Raw genomic sequence first — 26,865 nt, 5'->3', positions numbered from 1 at the left:
CTTAAATGCACCGGTACTTATTTTTAAGAATTACGGCATTACTCACATTTTATTACTCTTCCAAAACGTTGGCTATGAAATGCCCTTTTTTTAAAAGTGTATTTTTCTCTTCTTGCTTAAAACATGAATTAAAATCTCATTACTGCTTCTATTTCACCATAATTTGTCTTTTAAGGTTGACAATTGGATGATATCCCACAGCATGAGTTAAGCAAATGTGTTAATACAAATACTAATTGGCTCTAAAAGAAGGGGCCCTGAGGAAATAATGTGTTTACGGTCACTTTCAAATGTCGTAACACCCATGAAGTTGCTCAGGTAAGATTCATGTTTAAGGAGTGGGGTGGAAAAGGAAATTTCTGAAATTATGGAATACCTACGATAGAGGATATGATTACAGTGGTGCCCTGCAAGACGAATGCCTCGCAAGACGGAAAACCCGCTAGACGAAAGGGTTTTCCGTTTTTGAGCTGCTTCGCAAGACGATTTTCCCTATGGGCTTGCTTTGCAAGACGAAAACGTCTTGCAAGTGTTCCGTTTTTTTTTTCGCTTCCCCCCCCTTTTCCTAAGCCGCTAATAGCCTTTTAGCCGCTAATCCGCTAATCCTTTAATAGCCGCTAAGCCTTTAATAGCCGCTAAGCCTTTAATAGCGCTTATCCGCTAATAGGGTTGCTTCGCAAGATGAAAAAACCGCTAGACGAAGAGACTCGCGGAACGGATTAATTTCGTCTTGCGAGGCACTACTGTACATCAAAATGCCGTAGGCTCAATCCCCAGCAACTCCAGGTAAGCCTGATATACCTGAAACCCTGGAGAGCCACTGCTAGCCATTGTTGACAATTGTTGAGCTAGCAGGACTAAGGCAGCTTCCTACATCTGTGTGCCTATAGAAAATGTAATCTTAATAACTGAATATGCCAATTACTGTTTCACCAGCAAAGCATGTATATTTTGTTTTAACTAGAATTTTTTTCAAACACTTAAGTAGCTATCATACTACTTATTTTACCTTTTAGCATGAACATTATCTAACACAATTTATTTATATATACAGTCGTTCCTTGGATGGATTCCGTTCGACTTCCAAAACATTCAAAAACCAAATCGCAGCTTCTGATTGACTGCAGGAAGCTCCTACAGCCAGAAGCTGCGGAAGCCCCACTGGACATTTGGGTTCCAGAAGAACGTTCGCTAACTGGAACAATCACTTCCGGGTTTGGGAGCCAAAACGTTCGAGTTCCAGGGCATTTGAAAACCAAGGTACGACTGTATAAAAAAAAAACCCTTTGCCAATATTTAGGAGGAAATGAATTGTTTACATTGCTCCCACATAAAAAAACACACCAATATTTTTTACCTGTACTTTAAAGCCATTAAAACCCAAGCAGAAAATGCCTATTTCATAGCACAGTATTTTAACCAACAGTCCATGTCAGCAGTAGTCCATTTGAAAACAACAACACCCTGTTATTAAAATTAGATTTTAAGACAGCAACACCAAGAAATGAGTTGTGCAAGTTTTAGATATCACATCAGACTTTCATTTTATGCAACTAACTATATTTCACAACTAACATTGTACAAAATAGATAGTACCATTGTGCCTGTAGAAGTACTGCAGTTAAAAACAGAAATAAAATACAATACTACAAGAAACCAGCAAACATCACAATTGTCAGGGGCTACAAAATTCCATTGTTCTAGCTGAAATGATATTAAGCATACGTATTTAATATTTTGGGGTTAGATTTACTACCAAAGATCCCATCTAATTTTTCACATTGGTTCACAAAATAAATATTTTCAATTAATGATGGTTTCCCCTGTAACAATACTCCAATGGATTTTGTACCAAATCTGATCCAACAACAATAAAAACGCTAACAACCTAATCCTATGTATATCTTCTCAGAAGTAACTTCCACTGAGCTGAAATGGGCTTACTCCCAGCTAAGTGTGCACAGGATTACATCTTAAAATATGCCAGACATCCTCTTGTAACTTTGTTTTTCCAGAACACTTACTGCTGTAAGCCCCAAAGTAAAGCAATACATGGGGTGGGAGTTTTTGCTGTTGAATCAGTCTATCAAGCTTTTGCAGATGCAGAGCCCTGAGCACAACATGTTTGGAGAGGTACAAGCTAGGATGTTTTCACAACTGATGCTAAAACACCTTCACCTTTGTAAAGTGCAATTCTAAGTATGTTTACTCCAAAGTAAATTCCACTCAATATAATGGTCCTTACTCCTTAATAAGTGTGTTTAGGACTACAGTCTCAGATAAGTATAAATGCTCAAGATTGTGCTCATGGGTTTTAATCCTATAAATACTTACCTGGGAGTAAGTCCCATTGAATTCAGTGGGACATGTCTAAGTTGACATGCACAGGATCCCACTGTCAATTTATAATGCATCACTTCCAAATAGTTAGTACGCCATACAAGTGGGAAAGAATCATTTTTAGATAGAATGTACATTGTCATCAGTGGATGTCCATTTGATGGGCAAAGTCATGAATAAAAACACCCTTAGAATTACAAACCATGTCCCCTCCCATTCTACAGTTCTAATGCAAGAATTATTAATTAATTTGTGCACCAAAACACTTAACTGATTGTAAACAAAATGGCAAAACCTATACTCATAAAAATATTTTATTGGAAAGTTTACATAATACCGACTGGGACTGTAAATCTTGTTCTGTATCTATATATTGCTAAATGCATAAATGTTCACAACTATGTCAAAAACAAAGAACTGCATTTTTCCTATGATTTGCTCTATAATATTTAATAAAGGATTTTTGTTTTTCAAAGCAAAAGGCTGATATAGGAACAAATGTTATATATACACACTACTTGCTTATTTATTCACTCTGGTGCAACATTTAATATCACTGGCTTGGATCCAAAAGGCTGCACAGGGAGTATCCACACACATACACAGAATGGCTTCCAAGGCTTACCACCTTTCATCTACAGTCCCCTGCACCACCCACTCCCAAGGCTCCAAAGAACTTTGGGAAAGGGATCCATTGCAGTGCAATGAGCTATGGCTGGAGAAGAAAATGGAAACTGCAAGCCTGCATTAAAACTCTTCTATAAACTTAAGGCTGCAATCTTATATGCACTATCTGGAAGTAAGTCTCACTGAACTCATTGGGATTTACTTCTGAGTAGACATGTACAGGATTGCAATGTAAAAGCCTCTTTGGATCCCAGCCTCTAGCTGAACTGATATATCACTATAACACTGAGCAAGTCTGGGAGAAGGAAAGAATAAGCCAAATGAGAACATTATCACGTTTTGGATGTATCAACAGCAGTTAGATATTAAAATCTAGATTTAAAAAGAAAACAAAACAGAAAATGCCTAATAATTTGAGAACAAATTTCTGTTCAATAACATAGAATACCAGTGTATAAGGACAAGGTAGTACTATACTTGAGTTATAAAGCTAAACAATTAATGCTTGTAACAGATTTACTAATTTTTCCCTTGTAAACATTACAATAAATGTTCTAAATGTGTGAGGAAAATATTGGAGAAGCCAGCAACATAATTCAGTAACAGTAATCTAGTAAAATGTGTCAGACATTCGCAAAAATTCATACAAATGTTTTTTTTTTATTTAATAACATTTTTCCTATTCAACCACACCAAGTACCAGCAGGTGTTTTAAAGATAATCATTACGAAAAGTCTTTTGCAGCAATAGTTGATTAAGTTGATCTTTGACTTGCATACATATAACTATGTTTCACAATTCTCAAATAATACATATTTAGGCAGCTTGAACTATGTTATAAAAAAATTCAATTCAGTACATGCCAATAGTATAGAATCCAAGAGTTGTGTTAGAATTCACTAAACTAAAGGTGAAAATGGACTTACCAGTAACACTGCATCAAGAACATTCAAACCACATTTTCATGGCACCTTTGTATATGAAGATTAAAAAGTCATCTGAAAAGGTTTTATAGATTGCAATGAAATTTAATTTCACTGCTGCACTTGTTTTGTATAAAACTGCATAAATCATATTTGAGTAAACATACAAATCGTGCACTGTGGATAACAAGTCATGAAAATGTGGTAACTGTTGGCAGAAGTTGTGTACATTTGCAAGTTTGGAGAGGAAAGACTAAAGAAACTGGAGTAAATAAACTTTAATGAGATTCTCCATTCAGTGATGAGGCTTCTCCTCTCGGTGAAGACGACCTGGACATTCCTCTCTCTGTATTGTCAGAACTAGAACCGCTCTGGCTGTGCTGATCTGCAGAAGCTGCACTGGAAGCAGGTGGTGACTTTGTTTTTTCCTTAAAGTCTGTAATAATGACTGTCAGATCACCAACAGTAACTTCCAAGTGTTGGGCGCTACTTCGATCCACATTTTTCAACCTGGGCCTAGAGTAATATAAATAATCAAGGAGGTAATTCATAAATCATCTGAATCTCTTATGTTAAGGTTATATTTGAAGCCCAAACATATGTAAGAAGCTGCCATATTCTGAATCGTATCATTGGTCTACTCTAGGATGACATTTTTAAAACTTAATCTGACAGCAGTTCTCCAAGATAATAGATGGTTTTTCCCAACCCAATTCCCAGAGACCTTGGATTGTATCCAGCACTAAACAAGTGGCATTCCACTTGCTCAGTGGGACTTCCCTTTCCTCTCCCCGTATTTCCCCAAAGTCTATTCCAGAGGGTCCCCCAAAATCCTCTATGGATTTAAAGGGCAACACGCACACTTCATCACTTCATATAGATGCTGTATGCTCCCTTTGGCAAGAGAAGTGTCTGGCCACTGTATTCTGGACCAGCTGAGGTTCCATTGAACTCATCAAAGTCAGCTTACATAGAGTGCATTAATGTGCTTCAAATGAGTTATGGCAGCACCATAGTGGCAAAATCCTCATTGTGTAGGAAATTTTGAAGCCAGTACATTATGTCTAGCTGGAAAAGAATGCTCCTCTCTACTATCACAACCTGCAATTCAACCTACAGCAATTGGGGGAGGGCAATCCTGTTCCCAACAAGCTGCACACCTAATCTCAGATCAATGTCTCATCTGGATGGAGTTTCATTCCCTTCATATGACCTCTCTTGGTGGCCTCAGGTAGATAGAGAAGGGGTGATAAGGTGGACTAATTTCAAATTCTAATTAAACAGTAATGGTGTCTATCATAATGGTTACTTTTATTGAAGATAATGTGGGCAGCAGAAATTTACACCCCCAACGCATGGGGGTGGGGTGGTTTCATAGTTGGGAGTAATTGTTCGACCATGTTTAACCAACTGGCAAAGCTGCCTTATATTATGAGACAATTGACCCTGGTTATATTGCATATATAACAACCATCTGACTGTATTAGCATATACTAATAAATATAGTTTAGATTCTGTAAAAATATACAGGTTTCTGCTGCCAGTGGAAATTCATTCCACCATCTGAACCTTTCTAAAGTGCACAAGTGCAGTGTGCATATAGTTTGTCCAATTTTCAGACACTTTATTGACTGACTGCAAATTTCTTTTTCTCAATCTGAGGCCGATTAAAATGTGTAAAAGGTGAAATCTCCGAATTTTATTCCCTTTGTATCTTACTTTCCACTTTGCTGAAATGCTTCTCACTATTAAAAGACAGACTTTCATGACCAGAATTTTGAGAGGAGGTAAAAATGCTGGTACCAGATTTTTCTAGAAATCAGGGTATTATTATTACTTATTAAATTTATATCCTGGTCTTCATCTGAAGATCTCAGGTGCCATTTAAAAAAATATAGATACATGAATGATGTGCTCAGCAACATATGAACATAGATACAGGTATATATTAGGCCCTTTCTGAAGATACACTTTCCTGTGGTTTGATTCAATCTAACAGTGGAGTACCTAAACATCGCAACTATGTGGGTAGGGATCATTGTGTGACTCTTTACCCTTTTCTAAGAATTTTGCAGAGATTATCTCATTTTGTTCTCTAAGTAACAGAAAAAGTAACAAAGTTTACCTTGTTTTCTTGTGACTGTTCTTTTTGCTAGTTGTTTCCTTTTCACTTTTTTCTTTTTCTACTTTGTCTTTTTTCTCTTTCTTTGATTGTGTAGGGGGCACAAATTGCTGCGTAACCTGTTGTGCAACCAGTTGAGAGACAGGTCGAGGTTTCCTGTGTGTAAATGGATGAGAGAAATTAAACTCCCTGGCATCAGTAAATGCAGTAAATTTCTGCACAAAAATTATTTTTTTGTAAATTGATCACAGTTAACAATACACCCATTCCACACAGAACCCTATTTAGATTTGTGAATGTAGGCTTCATTTTCTAAAGAACAAGTAAACACACTTTGAATTTCTTGAAACAGTGAAGCCTCTCCTCCCCCCAACAACTTCCACTGGCACAAAAGTGTGTAGCACAAAAGTATTTTTAGTCTAACTAGACTAAAATATAATGCACATAGGAAGAAAGGAAGGTGTGCTATATCAAGTCAGACCACGATTTAGCTCTGCATTTTCAAGACAGGATACAGCTCTCTAGAGTTTCAGGCATGAGCCATTCCCAGCCCTATCCAAACAAAAAACCAAAAATCCCAGGGATTGAACGGGGGACCCTTTGCATTTGAAGCATGTATTCTACCCACTGAGCTATGGCCCTTCCCCAAGTCCCAGGAAAATTTCTAAAAAGAAAATATTATCCCATCAATGACCTTAAGATTTCTATTGAAGGGTATCCAATTTGCAGAACTCTAAGGCTAGCCTTTTTTGATAAAACCTCTGTGCGCTACAGTGGGTACAGCTACTTCACAATCTCATGCACACACACGGGATGCATGAACACACAGCCCCATTCTTCAGTTGATCCATGCAGATAAGCTAAGGATGGGTTTTCCATCAAATGGCTGATTGATGACTAGATAGGGGATAGTCTGCATCCCTGTACTTATTTATTAACTGCAATTATATAGCTACCACATAGCAGGTGTTCTTTGGGCAGCTCACAAACAAATAAATAATATAAAACTATAGAGCTGTATCAACTGAGTGCTACTCAGAATAGCTGAACTGAAACCAGTAGTCTGCATCCAATGGTGTTCCTCAACTGACAGTGAAGTTTTCATGGAGGGATGAGGACGGAAACCATTTTCAGCAACGCCGCTTCCCACTGCACTCCCCTCCTGCCCTAGCCTTCTATAAATCTGTTCCAGAAAGTTAGGAGACCCTTCAGAGCAGAGTAAGAGAAGACAGAAGGCTGCAGAGAATTTCTGAAAATCGCATGCTTATCTGTTGCATTGGTAAGAGCTTTACTGCCAGCTGACAACACCTTTCATACAACACTAAGGATTTTAGTTTGTCATTTCCACTGATTTCAATACAACCTATCACAGGTTAATTTTAAAAGACAACTCAAACGACACGTCTTACATATTTTTTGGAAATGCAATTTTTTACATAAAATTTCACTGAATTAAAAAAGCAAACTGCAAAAAGTTGCCAAAGTATTTCTTAGAAACTAGTCATTTAAGCTTACTTAACGCGGGTCGCACTGTGGTCTAAACCACTGAGCCTCTTGGGCTTGCCGATCGGAAGGTCGGCAGTTCGAATCCCCACAATGGAGTGAGCTCCCGTTGCTCTGTCTCAGCTCCTGCCAACCTAGTAGTTCGAAAGCAGGCCAGTGCAAGTACTGTAGATAAATAGGTACTGCTGTGGCAGGAAGGTAAACGGTGTTTCCGTGCGCTCTGGTTTCTGTCACAGTGTTCCGTTGCGCCAGAAGCAGTTTAGTCATGCTGGCCACATGACACGGAAAGCTGTCTGTGGACAAACGCCGGCTCCCTTGTCCGGAAAGCGAGATGAGTGCCGCAACCCCATGGTCGCCTTTGACTGAACTTAACCGTCCAGGGGTCCTTTACCTTTTACTTAACACAGATTCTCTAACCAACAAAACTGAAGTAAAGAGTATTCTAATTTGTAGGTTCACACTTTTAGGCATACAGTGATAAATTCATTCATGCCCTGGACAAGATAAAGCAATTGGCAAATTTAAAAAATAAAATAAAATAAAATAATCATTGAGGCAGTGAAGACTGCCCCAATCCTAAACAAGCAAACTAGCATGTTTGCTTGGAAAACCAGAGGAACATTGTTGCAATCCCAGCAAAATATAATTTTTCTCAACAATAGTGTAAAACTTAGGTTCATCCTATCTAAATAATGTATGTATTGCCACAGCATGTTTTAAGATTGGGCTATGGCTTTCCTGTAAAGGAGAAAGAAAAGAATAAAACATTATCTAGCAAATTAAAAGACTTCAAACAATATGCATATATAAAAGGAATACTTATCACAAATGTACAATAGTAATGTATTCTAAATAGCATCATAAAAAACTGTATGTGCTCAAATGTTTTATTAAATATCTAAAAGGATGATGGAATAAATTACTAATAACTGAAAGATAGCAAAATAGACCTTGTGAACAATATTTGTATTACACCACTCTTTACCAATCTTATTCAAAAACAAAGCAGCAAACTTTTGGCAAAATTGCTGTTTTACTCTAGACGTGTTATTGTGGGGCATGGAAAGCAGTTCTTAGGGTTAAGATCCATTTTTATATATAATATTATATACATATACATATACATATACATATACATATATATATATAAATAATTTTTTATTAATTTTCACAATTAAACATTATCATCGCACAAATATAAAAAGAGAAAATAAACCAAAAAAGGAAGATAATAAAAGATAGAAAAAAGGAAAATAAAACATTTTCACACCATAATAAATTCAAATTTTGGGATTACTTAGATCCCTCAACTTCCCCCCACTCCCTCCCCTGGGTCTTTTGTATTATCTTAATTTAAACATGTCAATAATTTTAATAGTTGCCAAATTTAAACATTCTCCTCAATATTACAAGTATTTTTTTAAAAACCTGCTACTGTATTAACTTCCTTACAATGCTTTTGTAAGTATGCAATAAACATCTTCCATTCTTTTTTTTATTTGTTGTTGTCTTGATTTCTAAGTCTTCCAGTTAATTTAGGCATTTTGGCATACTCCATTCATTTAAGTTGCCAATCTTCTTTAGTAGGGACTTGTTCTTCTTTCCAGTGTTGGGCTAACAATATCCGTGGGACCGTTGTTGCATACATAAACAAATTATTGTATACTTTTGGTATATCCATTCCTGTAATACCTATTAAAAATGCTTCTGTTTTTTTAACAAAGGTTATTTTTAACATTTTTTCCAATTCATTGTAAATCATCAATATAAAATTTTTTGGGGAAATGATTTACAGAGTTAAGATCAATTTAAAGCAAAAACTGGACACAAGTTTAATTTTCTAAACAATAGAATACAAACTGAATCAATTAATAGAGAATAAGATGTTACTGCTAAGTGACCCTTGCAAAAAAAATTAAAAAGCCCTTCCACCCTCAAATTAATTCACATGAAGAAACACAATCACCCACTGATCTTCTGCAAGCTCCAATAATTAATAACTAAACTAAAGCCAAATCTTCTATTTGGAAAATTATCTGAGGCTGGAAAATTCATATGCAATCAAAAGAGATTGTCAATTCATTAAATACACTAGGCATAAACGAATACAGTAATGGTAATATTATGGAGGTAACAGGTCACGTGGATAGGGCTTGTATGAAGTATTCCTTGCTAGACTACACCTTGTATCTACTGACATTTAATTAAAGTTGATTATGTATATGACTGTAATTAATAAAAATCAGACTTCCTCACCCATGAGACTGGAATATTACTGATTTTTTTTCCAAATTTGGTTTTAATGATACTGATTTTTATGTTGCATCTGTTTTTATTATACTGCTTTATTGCTTTATGTTCTATTTTTGTAATCCACTTACGAGTTTAGAGATGGTTTTACATAAGACTATAAACCTGTAGTCTGAAGGCTTAAACTCACATATCTAAACAGGGCTAAATATATGTAACTGTCTATTGGATCACAGCCTAAAATTACTCAAGTACTGTATGGATTGTATCCCTTGGTGATGGTAAGGATTCCATCAGCAGAATGGAGAAGGGTGCAATTCTCAGCAATCCCCCTTACCACTCTCTGCTCTGTCCTGGAAGGTCCCCCACCCTCTGCAGAAGACTTAGGGGTCTACAAGCTGCAAGTGAAAATAGCTGAAAATTGCTTCTCTGTTAAACTGATTGAAACCTTGCCATCAGCTGAGTGACACCATAAGATAAAACATTTTATTTCAATTTCTATGGGAAGGCCAGTTCTAATTTCTGAAAGCGGCTTTGCCATTTATCTATTTATTTGTTTTTGGCACTATGTAGACTACTTTCTGAAATTTTTACTGGAATGCTAAAAACTGCTATATGTCAGTTCTTAGCCAAACATGTGGGACTAAGTTCATTTCATTAGTCTTAAGGAAACTTAATCATATTTAAAGATTATAAGAATCATTATTATTGAAATTAGCTACCTTGCACAAGTTGCTGCGAAGATGTGTGGAAATATGTATGGACTGTATTATGCAATTTCCACCACTGAAAACCAACCAGAGGAGAAATGGTCTGGGTTACTAGCAGATATTTGCAGGCACCTATGGTGGGAAAAAAGAGAAGGCTGGACAGAGCTGGTGTTTCCACACTGCATCTGCTGAAAAGCTTCTGACAACCAGTGCAATCTGATTACAGTTCACATTCATTGCCAATGCCTACTGCACTGAACAACTATAGCAGGATGTATACGGCTTTCTGTACTACTGCTCAGCGGTGCTTGCCAATACAGATTCTAGAATACTGCTTATTGGCAGTGGACAGGCTTTGCATGCACAACCACAGGATTCTAGTTTCTTTTAAAAATCATTTTATTAATCAGATTTATACATACAGACATTTTTCTTGTAATTGTAAAAGTGAGCTTAAGTACCTGGATAACCAGATTTGAAGTTGGCTGAAAAGCAAATGACATACATGTCACCTTTGATCCCTGACCCAGAGAGTCCCATGTTTAAAGCTCCACTTTAAAACAGCTTGAAAAACAAGCTATGTCCTTCATTTACTCTATTTCCCAGAAAAGCAGTTAAGGATACATTCTCATTGTTACATGTTTATTGTAGTTATCACTAGCAAGAGCTGCAGCTTGCAAAGTTTTAATAATGTGTTTTATTTCTCACTCTAATGTTTAGTAAGTTTGTCTAAATGAACCCACGTTATAAAATGAGGCACTATCTTGTACTCCATTACCTTGTAAAAGTACAGCAGCATGACCTTGGTCAAAAACAAGAGTGGTGATATGTATAGGAAGCACACCAGTGGAAATGAGATTCAGTTACTTCCTCTGCCTCACTCAGGGACCATTGCCCTAGGACAGACTGACAGACACACACATACACACAGAATATGCCTGGTCAGTTTAATTGCTAACAGTCATTTTGGCTGTTCTTAGCATAAATTAAAAGAATGAGAAAAACTACTAAGCTGCTAGGAAAACACAGAATAGCAAAAGACAGTTAAAGAAAACACTGTAAGAGCTAGCAAGAGGTTTGTATTTGTGATCTGAATTACTTGGGGTAAGTGTTAGGTAACAACTGAATATAGCTGTAGGGTGTTAAAATAAAATAACCAATTTGGAGGCTAGTGTACAGGATTATTTCTTGGCAACTTGCACAGAAGACTCAAGTTCTATTTAGAACTTTGTTGCTGTATCTTCTAAGTCCTAAGACATAATCCACTTTTTATTGCTGAACACTTTGAAAATGGAGAGCAATTTCCTTTCTATATTCTTCAAGTCTTAAATTCTGAGTATCTTCCTGGAAGCCTCATTGCAGAATAACACAAATAATGTAGACTTTAACTGCAATATTCTGGAAATCTGTAACTAACTCTTTATTTTTTCAAAACAATGAATACTAGCTGGCTACAATGGTACCTCGGGTTAAGTACTTAATTCATTCCTGAGGCCCGTTCTTAACCTGAAACTGTTCTTAACCTGAAGCACCACTTTAGCTAATGCGGCCTCCTGCTGCCGCCGCGCCGCCGGAGCACAATTTCTGTTCTCATTCTGAAGCAAAGTTCTTAACCCAAGGTACTATTTCTGTGTTAGCAGAGTCTGTAACCGGAAGCATATGTAACCTGAAGCGTATGTAACTCAAGGTACCACTGTATATGCACTCAGCAGCTGAGTTGTTTATTAGCCTGTAATGCCTATGGGGCATAAAAACACAGCAACACCTAGTTAATGCCATGCTATTACACAATCTAAGAGACTATCAGCAGAGATCCTGTAGAGGAGACTAATTCAGCACAGGGGCACTAGAAGGATACTAAAGAACAGCACATCTAAAAGAGGGCTATAAAGTGCAGCATTGTCCTATTTTCTTGCCTTCTGAGGAAAAAGCCCAGGAGCCTCCCAATTTACATGATATAAGTGGGTTAGAAACTCAAGAAGCACACCCTTCAACTAGAACCATGCCTTCATATTATTATATAATGCCTATCCCTATTTCCAGGGATGAAGGCATGCCATTTTTTACCTTCTTACCCTAGCCTTTAGTATCCTAAAGTGGGAATTTCAGATGTGGTGGCTTACAATATCTTACAAAGTATATTGTGTGTGTGGATGTTTCTGCTTTTAGGCCAGTCTTTCCTTGTATTTGTAGTTAATTTCTCTTCCCCTGCTCCTTTCTTTGCATTACTAACAATAATTATTCATTTATTTGCAAGATAGCTGATACTTCCTGCATGTAGTAAACTCTGATTGCACCCTAAAATCAGAGTTCAATTTTCATTCCTGGGAAAATCTAGGGCACAGTTCACCAACCTGGCCCCCAAAGACTTTCATTGTTGTCCCTAAGCAGGTGTCCCCGACTCCCTGATGTTTTTATTTTTTTTAAGGTAAGGTAGATCTCTAGCCTGCTTAGAAAGAAAGTTATGGCGCAAGACAGTCAGGACCTTTCAAGCAATTTCTGTGAAGTGAGTGTGAGCATGGTGTGGCCACCTTTGTATTTTCTCTGATTCTGAGGAACACTCCCTGTTGCTATTAGGCAGCATCACCATCAGAGTGTGAGTGTGTGTGCACGCATTTGTGTTACTTTATAAAAATATTGTGTGATCTCTACAATCAGAAACAGCAACACATAGCTCACTTCCCATGGTACACATAAGATGGTTTGGGCCATCTTTCTCTCTAAGTTTGTGTTATGTCACACTCCCCTTGGCAACCATTTTGTGTTATCACAAACACCCAGCAGCTTTTTTTGTGACTGCCACCCCACAGCACTATATCAAGCTTCAAAATGCGCTCACTGATCCAAAAAGGTTGGCTACGCCCAGGTTTAGGGCTTGCGTGGTCTGCCTATGAAACTGGTGTGATTAAGAATGTGGTTCATCAGTTTAGCTAGTGCTGTTTTAACTCCTATCCGGGAGGCAGCAGGTAGACTCAGGTTATCAGTCATCCAGATTGTGATATAACTAGTTTCATCACATGGTGACTCACCATATGGTCCTGAAAGAAAACTGATACATGATTATGGCTTCTTAACAAGCCAGCTGAAACCACCTGGTCAACATGAGAATCAATAGAGCAATGCCAGAACACAGAACCAACTCAGGATCCTGCATCTGCTGGCTGGTGTTACAGTTCCTTTCATTGTAGTTTTGTGTATACAAAGTCTGAACTAGAATGATTATATTGAGGACATAAAACAATTGACCAAATGGTATCTTAACTCTAAACAGTATACACAAGATAGCAGAAACAGCTAAAACCTATACCCTAAACTTGAATTGCCAGTTTAGGTTTAAAACCTACTTGTTACTTTGGCTGTCTCTTGCTGCAGTAAAAACAGCAAACAAGGCTCTGGTAAGACACACAGCTCTTTCCTTTCTTTGGACTGCAGCCAAAAGCAAGTTACATGAGCAGTAACTCCTGTTAGTGTTAAAAGCAAGCAGTGTGAAAATACAGCATCAAACATCCTTTTATTGTCTTCTAAATGGTACCCAGAAACTAGTTTTTAGCTCCTTATTCACAGCTCCCTAGCTCCATTTTACTTTTCTTTCAAATAAAAGAAATTGACTTTCTGAAGTGTGAGACAAAAAAGACTTTCATTTATATTTCCAAAATTTAGCCGCATTCAAGATCTAACATCAAAACTGTAAGATGAAAACATCTGTAGCATATGTAATATACCATGTATATTTGTTATTTGAATATTCCAGAAGATAATTTCACCAATGATTAACTAAAAGAAAAAGACTGACATTTAACAGTGCATTAGAATCCTAAAGTTGAGTTATTCTGTAGTGACCAATGTAACATTGGCAAGCTTCTTTACCTATTTTGTATTTTAGCTAATATTATTTAACTCCAATTAACATTAAACTTTTTGTTAACTGCCTTGATCATCCCTACAAAAATAATCAAAAAGTATGCCACAAATTAAATGCTTTATTTTTATTGTGTTTTAAAAGCTGTGACCAATGTAACAATTTTGCAACCTGAAGAATTTGTAACTTAAGATAGGTGTTTTCTCTAAAAGTGGGAATCAGGATTTTTCCATTTGCATCAATATGCATAAATAGCAAATATTTTATGGGCAAGTGTCAAACTTATGGTAGTGCTTATTGGAAACTGTCAAAAAAATGTTTTCTGGAAAATGAACGGTGTTCAATTTTAAGATGACCAATATAAGATGTGAAAATTCATTGATAGCCAAGCCATCTACAAATAAATGCCTCCAAAGCAAGATTCTGTGCATCTCACACTTTACTAGGCATTCATAAGTTGCATGTCAGCATCAAGTCCATGTGGGAACTCAAAATGCTCACAGCAACTTAGGCTTGTTATTTGTTTCTGTTCAACCTAACCTCTGTCATTTGCAGGGAAGACAAATGCCACTGAAGCCCTCCTATTTAAAAAGATGATTTCATACTAATGAATATCATATTCCATCACTTGGCTAACAAATTGCCTTTTCAATTTACCAGGCTCAAACTCAACAACTTTGCCAGATGACTCCAGGGCATCAGTGGCTGCTTCTGCGCTTTATTTCAGCATAATCACATTTCCCATAGGGACATTATTCCCTGATTATTAAATAGTGTTGTGAGTTGGGGGGAGGGGGTAGGCTGCATGCTGAAACCTTTCTAATTCCTGGGCCCAGCAAGTGTTAAAATCTAACCTAGGATTCAAATTCCTTGGATAGCGAGGCTAACTTCCTGGTGAAATAATGGGCCATTAAAGTAACAAAGGAAGTGGCTCGGTGCCAGACAATAAATGGGTTGGCCCTTCTCCCCCAACTTGCTGATAGAAAGACAAAGGGTAGAATGGAAAGTTGAATTATGTGAGATAGAAGCTAGAAGCAATAGTCTGGGAAACAAGAGAGAGAAAGAGGGAGAGAGAGAGATGGTGATGATGATGATGATGATAATTTATTTATACCTCACTCATCTGGCTGGGCTTCCCCAGCCACTCTGGGCGGCTTCCAACAAAATATTAAAATACAGTAATGCATCAAACATTTAAGCTTCCCTAAACAGGGTTGCCTTCAGATGTCTTCTAAAAGTCTGGTAGTTGTTGTTCTCTTTGACATCTGATGGGAGGGCGTTCCACAGGGCGGGTGCCACTACCGAGAAGGCCCTCTGCCTGGTTCCCTGTAGTTTGGCTTCTTGCAATGCTTGATTTCTGCTTGAATCTCAGGCTGCAGCTATGAAAGAAGCAATACTCCCTTGGGGTCTTAATGCTGTGAACTCCTCCATTGTAGGCTCAAGTTGTATATATATGTGCAAATTAACCATATATCATAAAGACACCGCAGTCGCCACTGTACCTCATTCTGAAGGAAATACAACCCCTGGGTAAGGACCTGGAACCCCCCGGAACTTGCACCGCTCAGAGACTGGGGTGGCATGCAACAATATATTGACACATAATTATATTATCTTTCTTCTAAAAGCAGTAACATATGTTCACTCCGCCCTTACCAGATTTGTCATTCAGACCGTAAGCTTTTTGAGGGCAGGCACCTTTTTTGTGTAAAACTCTGTAAGATGCTCTACATTGCTTTGGGGGCAATCCTATGTCAAGAGCCACTAGAATGAGCAACTTTGGATGCAGCAGATCTCCAATGGCATTAAGCAGCCAACAGTAGTTCAGCCAAGCATACACTTGCTTAACTTGCTCATTCTGACTCAGCTGAGGCTCAAGCCCGCTCAGCTCAACCACATGCCCTGGCTACTGGTGTACAACACTATTTTAAAGGCTTGTTTTCCCCTGTGACAGACCTAGGGAGAGCAACAACAGCAGCCCCGCTGCTGAACAAAGTCTGGATCTGGTGTAAACGTACTTCAGCTTAATTTACACCAGCTTGCTTTGGGCCAGTTTCTTCTGCATAGGAATGCTCTCCTAATAATTACTACCATTTCAGAGAATAAAAGATGACAGTCCTAAAAAGAGGTTTAAATGACACCCATGGAAACACATTTATGCTAGGTAAGTTGCACCATTGTGGTGTTACATCATTAAAAAAAGTTGTACATAAAACACATTTCAGTTAATATCACATTTTCTCAATACCAAGAACATCAAAGCGGAGAAAAAAGTTAAAACATAGTTTTTCCTTTTCAATTGTTGGTGGAGAATGTATGTGCTGTGTGACTAATCCAACATACTCAACCAATTTAAGTTTTATTGGCCTTACCTAGTATGATTTTGTTTGAAACATAAAATTTATAGTCATTACACCAATGAGAAAGCAAAACTATCAATGCAATCAAGTGTCATTAACCTTTTTCTCTGTTGTCTTGGGAGAGGTCTTTCACTGAACTTTAGGGAGGGGAAATAGAAATATTTTGAGTTGTACATGGCACTGCTGTTGTTTTACTCACATGTAAAATGTCATTTTGAAAAACAGTTGCCAGATATTGAAACTTTCTGAAATGATATAGAACGCATTAACTATACATGAAAATGAAAATGAAAAATGAGTCTGCAGGTTGCCATTATCATGGAACTTCGCAGTTGTATTCTGATTTGCATTATTGTAAAATGGAGATGTAATGCAGTCATGTTTAAGGAGTTGTTTCTTGATCACTATGGTTTTTAATGGGTATAAAAGTCATGGCTAGCAGCCCTCATCTTTGACCATGTATTACAACTAAGCCATAACAGCCACTGTTATTTCAACTGATCCCTAGAAGAGAATATGCTAAAACTAAGTAACAGCATAAAAATAATCCACCAGTTTCTGTCAATACGTCTGTGGTTTATATGCATAATAGGCTGGACATAGGAAGTTATGCTGACATAAACCACATTCATAGGATTGCTTGGCCCATTAAAGATATCTGAAAGACCCTGGCCAGAAAAAAATAATTATCTTGATAAAGAAATATAAAGAATTTTATCAAACATTCTTTACCAAATTGTGAAGCCTTGTCAAAGTGTGGTGACACCTTATTTCTCCAATGCATCAGTATGTTGTTGGCTAGTAAAGCTATTTTGAATGATTAGAGGCTAATTAATGTATATCTTGAGGCAAAGACTTAATAATAATAATATATTATTTGTATCCCGCCCATCTGGCTGGGTTTCCCAGCCACTCTGGGCAGCTTCCAACAAAGATTAAAAATACATTAAAATGTCACACATTAAAAACTTCCCTAAACAGGGCTGCCTTCAGATGTCTTCTAAATGTCAGGTAGTTGTTTATCTCTTTGACATCTGATGGGAGGGCGTTCCACAGGGCGGGCGCCACTACACGATAAGAATCACTGTGATAAATTTGTGTTTCGCTTTGGAGGTAAAATCTCTCACATCCGTATTGACCACAGAGTAAGGAATGGATGCAGCTAGGACAGGTGTTGCTGAACTACAGCTTCCATCAACCCTGGTCACTAGCCATGGTTACTGGGGTTGAAAGAAGTTATAGTTCAGTAACAGCTGGAGGGCCAAAGGTTATTATCTATATTTGAGCTAGGACATTGTTGGGTCCTGTTATGGACACTTAAAAATTGGGTATAAATAATGCTAAACCATAATATTCCTGGTTTTTGTTGCAGGCATTGCTTTAATGTTAAAACAAAGGGAAAGTACCACCAGCTGAAATAATTTCTTGCAAAAATGAGTATTTTATTGTAGATGTATCACATCTCAGTCTACCAAACAAAATAGAATTGCCTGAAATATAGTGTTAACGAAATATATTCCAGTGTTCCAATCTACAGGAGATGTGCAAGCCCAAATGGCTTCTGGCTGCAGATCTTCTTCAGTGATTCTCAACTATGGGCATAAATTAGATGAGCATCAAATACTAGATGCACTGCATTGCTTTCAATAAGAATGCACATCCAGATATACATCCTGTCAACATTCTGGAGCAAGTACAGCTGATGAAGGCATAAATGTTATATGAAAATTAAAAATCACCTGATTAGATTTTTCGTAACTCCCATGTTTTCATATAACATGAGGAGAACTCTGCTGGCTTGTATCAATAGTCTTATCAAGTCCAGTGCTCTGTTCTCAACAGATGGCTTTATAAAGACAACAAGCAGTGAAATCTAAAAAGGCCCCAACATGATTATCACTGTTATTGCTGCACCTTAGATTTATTTTGTGAATACATGAAATTACTTTATTTCTCTTCATTGATATTTATTATTGAATTTTCATGCACAAATGTTTTTACTTTTGAAAGCATACAGGGACTTTCACAATTAATCTTTATTTTACAATATTATGCAGTAGATTTCATAGTATTCATATCTGTCATATAATCTAGAACAGAGTAAATGAACACTCATAATCAGTAAGCACATATATATTAATAAATACCTAATAAACTGAAACTGCAAATTTCTGAGGACTTAATTACTAACATTTCTCACCACTGAACATTTAACAGATTGCCGTGTAGCCTACTGCAATATTTGGCAGTGGTTTTACAATGCAAAGCAATGCCCTTTGGGAACCATCTGAGGCTATCACTTCCACACAGAAGGCACTTATCCTCAAAAGCACAATAGCAAGGGAATTTGTTCACTGTATCACCTGGCAGTTATGACACCATACATTTTACAGAATACCAATCTTCTCAAATCTGAACACCAAATATGGTTTCAGACCTGCAAAATCTATTTGCATTTCATTTTATTTGAATGGATAGCATGTAATGTCTTTCAAGTGCAAATTTAGAAAACGGTGTCAACATAGCTGTTGGAAACCTGATATTACATCTGTATACAGATTCACCCTAGAGCAATGCATGGCTGCCTATGTATGAATGTGAGAAGACTGTTATATATAGTTGCATGACTGGCATGGACAAAAACTGGTCTTTTTGTATAAAATAGCAGCACAAGTTCTAAATGTTTTGCTTGCTTCTGAATTTACCCCTTAACATTTTATGCAAAAATCACCAATATATCTGACCATTTCTATTATTACTAAGTAAATTCCCTCCAAATTAATGAGTTTACTGAAACTCGTAGGTATTACGAGTTGATATCAAATTCTATCTATATCAAAATGTATGTATCAAATTGAAATATCTGATATTCTAAGGACTCTGGTGACTACATAATAGTTTATCACAACTGGAATCAGTCTCAGAAACTCTAATGCTGCTAAATTAGTGTTTTAAAAGAAAATGATTATTGGTATCTGTCAATAATTTAAAGATGTTGCTTTTTGCATCTCTATCCAGGGAAGAATAAAGTCAAACACATATTCCTGATGTAGACAAAATTCCTGAGATCTACAAATGAAGAGTGTATACAAATTAAATAAATAAATATTTGTGAAATACTCTAAACCTAGTTGAGGCATAAAATAGATTACACCCATCACTTTTCAGAGTCCCACCATCCCCTACCAACTAGATGACTAGAAGTACAAGGACCGTTTCCACTGAATCCTCCTTTCTGACAAAGAAAGTGAATGGGACTTCATGATCTCTGTACTTGGACAATTTAACAAATGTGTAACCAGAATATTCAGGTTTCCATGCCAGTTTGGTGCCAACAGCCTTTCTTTGATAAAGTTTGGTGTGTAAGGAAGTATCAAAATCATTTCCATACAGTATAAGTAAATGCTAGAGGCAGCCAATGCTTATTTTATCTCTTTCTAGATCCCTGACCTCTCATACTCTTTTCACCCACAAAACCACATTTTCCCTACCTCTTCTATTGAGGCGATTGCAGCAAGCGCTATACTCCTGTGCCCACCAATCTGAGAGCAAATATGCATGACCTTACTATACTGTATCTGCAGTTTACAAAAATATTTTTCATGCCTTGCATAATTTAATGTTTAATTCACTATTACAAGTTAAGGTGATGGCCATGAACTCAGCTAGAGATTAACAGGGAACAGAAAAATTGGTCTGTTAATTAGCCATGATAAATAAATGGAACATTCATATTCAGTGGCAGTATATCTCTGCTTATCAGACACTTGAGACAAAACTAAAGGAAATGATTGTAACTTAATACCTTGCTTGTAAGCTTTTAGAGGCATCTGGCTAGCTGCTGTTGGAAGCAACATGCTGAACTAGATGACTCTTGATCTAATCCAGCAAGGCAGTTCTTCAAAATCTGTCACTTATTCAAATATTTTAATATCTCCAAGGACATAATGGGAGGAAAAGAAAAACCACTTGTGATGCAGCTGAATAGTACCAAAGGCAAGGAGGAAGCACTGTAGAATACCAGGCAGGTTTCCAGAAACCAGAAAAAAATAGTCCTTGATGCCAAAACTGCTTTATTTATGTATTTATTTTATACTGTGAGCTGCCAGCTATGATAATGGTGGAAAACATTAAGCATAGGGAAGCCAAGAGAGTATACAGGTTAGAAAGATCAGGCAAACTGATGTTTTACTGAAAATTCATAATGTGGAATCCAACTAAGTCACAATCAGATTAGGCCCACTGAAATGAGTGGACTTAAGTTACTCATGGCTGAGCTAAGTCCACTGATTTCATTGTTCTACTCCAAGTATGGCTATAACAGTGTTGGCCAAACTTGGGTCTCCAGCTGTTTTGGGACTACAATTCCCATCATCCCTAGCTAACAGCACCAGTGGTCATGGATGATGGGAATTGTAGTCCCAAAACAGCTAGAAACCCACGTTTGGCCAACACTGGACTAGAACCACTGAAATTAGTGAATACTAATTATGCCTAAACAAGGTAAAAAAATAGTAAGAGAAGGCATATAATATAAGCAATATTAGCAAGGTTATTATGAAGACATCAACCTGAATAATTTTTTTGGTAAATCTCCACTCATTAATTTAATACACTTTGGCACAGATATTCAGTATAACAATGTATGAATAAAGACATAGCTTTTATTATAAAACTGCATCCTGTAAGCCTTGATTAGTGGATGCAATCCTATGCCTTCTTACTTGAAATTAAAACCCATTAAACTCCATGCGATTTGTACAGGATCAAGACGCAGAACTGCAAGCCTGCACAGACATGTATCTCTCTCTCCCCCCCCCCTCTCTCTCGCACGCGCGCACGCACGCGCACACACACACACAGAGTTCTCCTATGACCTTTTCAATCTGGGGGTATCAGTTCAGCATTATGGGAATTGGGCAGGGGTGGCTAACCTCTTTTGTCCCAAGGAAGCCCTCTGGCAACTGCATGCCAGTGATGGGTGTGGCCATCCCACTCTCTCACAAATACAGACACAGGATGCAGACCCTCCTGTTGATCCATGCTGACCAGCTGTTCAGAAGGGGTTATCACCCCCTGCCTGCTTATCAACTGATCAATCTGATGACTGATGAGAGGTTGGGTGGAGAGGTTTAAAACACACTGTCCACCCTAGTGCTGTATCTTTCTTCCCCCTCCCTTTTTTTTCTTCTTTTTTTGGTCACTGCCAAAATTGGCAGGTCTTGGGAGAGGCAAAAAATGCCTGTGCCAGGAAACAGACACCCCTGATCTAGAGCTTTGGGGTTGAGTGCAATCAATGTACACATCCAGAAGGTGCTCTTAAATAAGTGTATGGAGGCTAAGGTCAATTGGATTGTATTAAAGAGGGCAAGAAGGCTTTGGAAGGGGTTAGAATGTCTGCGATAGATGGAGTTGAAACATCCCTATCTCCTCATTTTTGAATACACCAGTAATAGCAGTAGCTAGGAAGCCATTTTTATACAGTGGTGCCTCGCAAGACGGAATTAATCCGTTCCGCGAGTCTCTTCGTCTAGCGGTTTTTTCGTCTTGCGAAGCAACCCTATTAGCGGCTTAGCGCTATTAGCGGTTTAGCGGCTATTAAAGGCTTAGCGGCTATTAAAGGATTAGCGGCTATTAAAGGATTAGCGGATTAGCCGCTAAAAGGCTATTAGCGGTTTAGCAGCTTAGAAAAAGGGGGGGAGCAGGGGGAAATCGGAACACTTGCAAGACGTTTTCGTCTTGCAAAGCAAGCCCATAGGGGAAATCGTCTTGCGAAGCAGCTCAAAAACGGAAAACCCTTTCGCCTAGCGGGTTTTCCGTCTTGCGAGGCATTCGTCTTGCAGGGCACCACTGTAGTCTTCCTAGGCCTAGTCTCTTCTTGGAGAACTGAGACCTGGCTATGCTGATGCATTCTCTTGTTATGTCCAGGACTGACTACATGTAATGTATGCTACATTGGGACTACAATATAGACTATTTTGTAGCTGATGTAGAATGCCACCACCTGCCTCTTACTGAACATTGGAAGGTGTGAGCCTATTCAGCCAGTGCTGCTAGCACATTCCTGGCTCAGTTCAAGGTGATGATGCTTAGCTCTAAAGATCTTTGTGGCCTAAGATCCAGAGAAACTGTCTTCCCCTATGCCAATGCTGCATGTACACTTAAGGAATCAGACCTTGTATACTTTCACTTCACCAATAACAGCAGCTACCAAGAGGGGGCCTTTAACACAACTGCCCTGAGGTCCCCCTGTTGATAGCAGAAGGTGTTATTCTATCTCTGCCCTGCATAAGGTTTAGAAGATATATTGTCTCTTATTATGCCTAGGTGTATTGTTTTACATTGGTTATAAATATTGTTGCTTTAAAATTATGTTTTATTTGCTCTGTGAGCCTCAGCGGGCAAAAGTAAAGCAGCATATAAATATTCAATTAGTAAATATGTAATCATTCATGCATATGCTTCAGTGCATTAAATCTCAATCACTGAGGTTTAATAAACCTGTGACTTACTGGACTCTTAAGTACAATACTTCCACATTTTTCCTGTAATGCTGCTGCACAAAACACTTGTTTTTGGATTGTACAGAATTTTCCAAGCAATGGAATGCATCGAACCTATAAGGGGTATGTAATAACCTAAAAAGGGCACATAATTAATTTTAAATGGGCAAACAATATTGCTGTGAGTAAAATAAACATTTCTACATAAATAAGCCATCTCCTAACTGTTTGTCACAATTTAGTGTGACCGAGAAAGAGAAATCATGAGACAGTTGTACAGAGAGGACCAATCTTTATTATTAATGTCCAGAAATCACCATGGGTGGGGAATGGATTTACTTTTTCCCTCAAGAGTATCTCTGACTATAACCTTTTACATCCACTATGTAATCTATGTAAATGGATTTTATTTTCCTCCAGGAAAATAAGTGTTGTATGGAGACAAAAACCTGACTGGGCCTATGTGTGGCCCAGTCCCAGAAACAGCTGCTGGGGTGGTCCTCTGACATGAAGCATCTGCCACTATTGGAGGAAGATGAAGAGCACAGGAAAATGCGTAACTTTACCAGTATCTGTTGGAAGGTAAAGGCAGAATGTGGAAGGTGAGGATGAGAAGTGGAAAATATGTTTGCTTTAAGTTCCTAGACCTCACATGTAACCTAATGGAAGGCCAGTGTGGAAGCAAGAGTTATCTTCTTAGTCAGCACTGTAGAAATGCCCAGTTGCTGACTTGCTAGTGGCTCCTGTAGTCATCAACAGCCTATATGCCAGGAGCTGCTGTGCAGATAGCAACTATGCTTTCAAGGTGCTGACTGAAACAACTCCTGCCTCAGCCACTGCCTCCCAAAAATTACCAGTAAATGCGTGTTCCCCCACCATGGTAACCCCAAAACAGTAGTTGGGAACTAATCACCTCAGCAGCTGCCATTCTCCACTCCTCATTGTCAGGTACCTCCCAGGGATTCTTCCTCTCTCCTCTCTCCTCACACATATCCCACCCAACATTAGGAAGGGCATTTTGCTATTAAGGCAAGACATGACAATGGCCCTCACTTCAGCAAAATATCAGCAAGTATGACACAGACACGAACAACCAAGAGACTGTTTGTTGACACCCCCTCTTTAAGTATTCTAATCCACCATGAAAAATAATTACAAAAGTCATCTTTTAAATGAGCTAACAGGGCTACACAGTGGACTATAAGCAGACCTCAAAAAGAAAATCCAAGCCCTTATCCATTTCTGTCCTCCCTTCAACAGAAGATGACTTATTTTTGCACAACATGTACAATGGACAGCATTCACATTTAGTCAGTTTAAGGGTTTTTTTTTTAAAAAAATTATGTACATAGGGAATGCTATATCACCATGAGCAGGATTAAAAACAAACAGCAAACTCTCCAGACATCTGCACTGTTTGTGTGATCACAGCAAAGCAAAGCAAAAAAAAAGCTGAGGAGGGAAAGGAGCTTATTTTCTATCCCATTCCACACTGCATGACTGGCAAATCGAACCATTGAGGGTGGTGCGAGAGAACTGTGCCTTTAAGTTCACAGAAAAGAAATTATCTCTAAGCCTTGGGGGGGGGGGAGGTGTTGAGAAAGAGACCATGTTTACTGGGCAAGGGCGGGGAGAGGAGAGGAGGAAAGGAAAGCAGACGGAGGAGGAGAGCGGAACGCAGGAGAGAGCTGGTGCCTGCAGCGCATCCACTCCCTCTCCTGTCACCCTCTCCTGAGGAAGAAGGAGGGAGGGCGAGCAATAAATAATAAAAAGCCTGCCCTGGTGGCTATGATGGTGGCGGCGGTGGCGGCGGCAGCAGCCTCCGGGCTCTGCTCTTCTTCCCAGCCGGCGGCCCCCGGACGCCTCTCCTCGGCCAGCCCCGCTCCCTCCCTCCCTCCCTCCCTCCTTGGGGATGCGGGTGTCACCAGCGCAGGCCTCTCTGGGCCGCTCACTCACCGGGTGGAGGTGCCCTTCCTCACATCGCACATCATGCACTTGAAGGCCTCGGCGCTGTTCCGGAAGGTGCACACGCTGCAGTCCCAATAGCCCTCGTCGGAGGACGGCTTCGGCTGCCGCTTCGGCCTAAACACCCCCCAAAAAGAGGGGGCGGCGATAAGGAGGAGGAGAAGGAAGAGGAGGAGGAGGAGAGAGAAGGAGGTTTAAGGCACAAAACAAGACATCGCTCCCTTCCCTCCCTCCCTCCCACTCGCTCGGGGCCTCGCTTCGCCCCGCCGCTTGCCAGCTACCTCTTCGCCGCCCCCAGCGCCCGCTCACCGCCATTCGCTGCGCTGAGGGGACGCCGCCGGAGGCTTTGGCAGCAGAGGGGAGGGGGGAGAAGCGGCGGCGGCGAACGGCCACGGGAGCCCCCCTCACAGCGCCGCCGCCGCCGCTTCTCCCTCTCAGCAGCAGCAGCAGCGGCCTGTTGCGAGTCGGCGCCCGCTTCCCCTCCTCCCTGGCTCCTCACCTTGTGGGGCTCTTCTTGTCTCCCATGCCGGCTCCACAGACGCGTCTCCAGCCCGGCGCGGCCCTTTGTGTATTTGTCAATAAGGAGGAGCGAGCCGAGGAAGCGGGGGGTTGGCTCTCGAGCCCAGGCAACCAAGCGAGGAGGAGGAGGAGGAGCCGCCGCCGCTGCCGCCGCCGCTGCCGCCGCGCACAGCGCGCGCCGCCGCCGCCAACAACAACGGCCGTCCGCTGCTTTACTGCGGCCGACACCGCCGACTACCGCAGCCTCCAGCTGTCGGGGGAACTCCTGCCGCCGCCGCTGCCGCTTCTCCTCTCCTCTCTCTTCCACCCCCCTCCCGCCCTAACCTCACGCCTCTTTCTTCTCCCTCACGTGTCCCCCCGTCGCCAACCAGCGGCAGCCCGCAAGCCAGGCCAAGGCCGAGGCGCCCCAGACGGCGGTGGTGACAACCCTGAAGTCGCTCCGACTGCGGCGGGATGAGGGGGGAGGCGAGCGAGAGGAGGCTCCGGTGCTTTGACAAGAGGACTCCGCTGGCTTTTTCGCGGGCGGGCGGCCTTCCTCGCTTGCGCGCGCGCGCACAGATAACGCCTCAGGAGTATTCCGTGGCACAAGCACAACCAGAGAAATCATAACCTTCCCTGTGTGCCGCATTCATTAGCACCGAAGGAACGGCAGCGTCCCACTTCCAACCTCAGCCGCAGTCGCTGAGGTTGGAATTCGGATTGGGAATCCCCACACTTCGCTCACCATGTAAACCCAAGGTGCCTCATACCTTTGGATTCCGTGTTTTTACACTCTTCCCCGCCCGTGGAAACTGCAGTCTTCCAGCGAGGGTTTAGTGGCGGAGCCAATGGAAGTTTATTTCAAATGTTTCCAAGGCCATCGCCTCCCCCCCAAGGTGGCTTACATTGGATAAACATATTAAAAGGAAGCATTAAAGCGTACAATTTAAACCAAGGAAGCATTAAAACGTACAATTTAAACCAAGGAAGCATTAAAACGTACAATTTAAAGCCACAGTTTAAGCTAAGTAATAGCACATTCGCTTAATAACGACCGAAGACACCCGATGCTAAAACATTTCGGTTGAAATCCAAGGAAAGCTCTTAAAAAGCTAGCATATCCATCCATATCTCTTACAGATAATATATTGGATAGAAGCTCACAAATAATAACTATACAGTCACTACTGCCCACCAGCCTTACA

The 26,865-nt window shown here is 39.7% G+C and overlaps 1 protein-coding gene across 3 annotated transcripts; it reads right to left on the bottom strand.

Moving 5' to 3' along the window:
• Positions 1-2,638: 2,638 nt before the first annotated feature.
• Positions 2,639-26,194, bottom strand: YAF2 (YY1 associated factor 2). 3 transcript variants are annotated; one of them, XM_081211858.1, is made up of 5 exons: positions 25,874-26,194; positions 25,662-25,837; positions 25,154-25,279; positions 6,016-6,168; positions 2,639-4,406 (listed from the first exon to the last, which is right to left on the bottom strand). In XM_081211858.1, the coding sequence occupies exons 2-5, from the start codon at positions 25,685-25,687 to the stop codon at positions 4,169-4,171; spliced, it is 543 nt and encodes a 180-aa protein (XP_081067984.1). In that variant the 5' UTR covers positions 25,688-25,837; positions 25,874-26,194; the 3' UTR covers positions 2,639-4,168. The 3 variants fall into 3 exon arrangements, with proteins under 3 accessions (XP_081067984.1, XP_081067983.1, XP_081067985.1); XM_081211857.1 differs by having other exon boundaries at positions 25,662-26,194; XM_081211859.1 differs by lacking the exons at positions 25,662-25,837; positions 25,874-26,194 and adding an exon at positions 25,444-25,527.
• Between the last annotated feature and the right edge of the window lie 671 nt (positions 26,195-26,865).

Source organism: Podarcis bocagei (assembly GCF_964188305.1).
Source record: "Podarcis bocagei genome assembly, chromosome: 10".
Taxonomy (NCBI): Eukaryota; Metazoa; Chordata; class Lepidosauria; order Squamata; family Lacertidae; genus Podarcis; species Podarcis bocagei.
The sequence above is the reverse complement of the archived record's forward strand: the minus strand, read 5'-3'. Positions and strand labels throughout refer to the sequence as shown.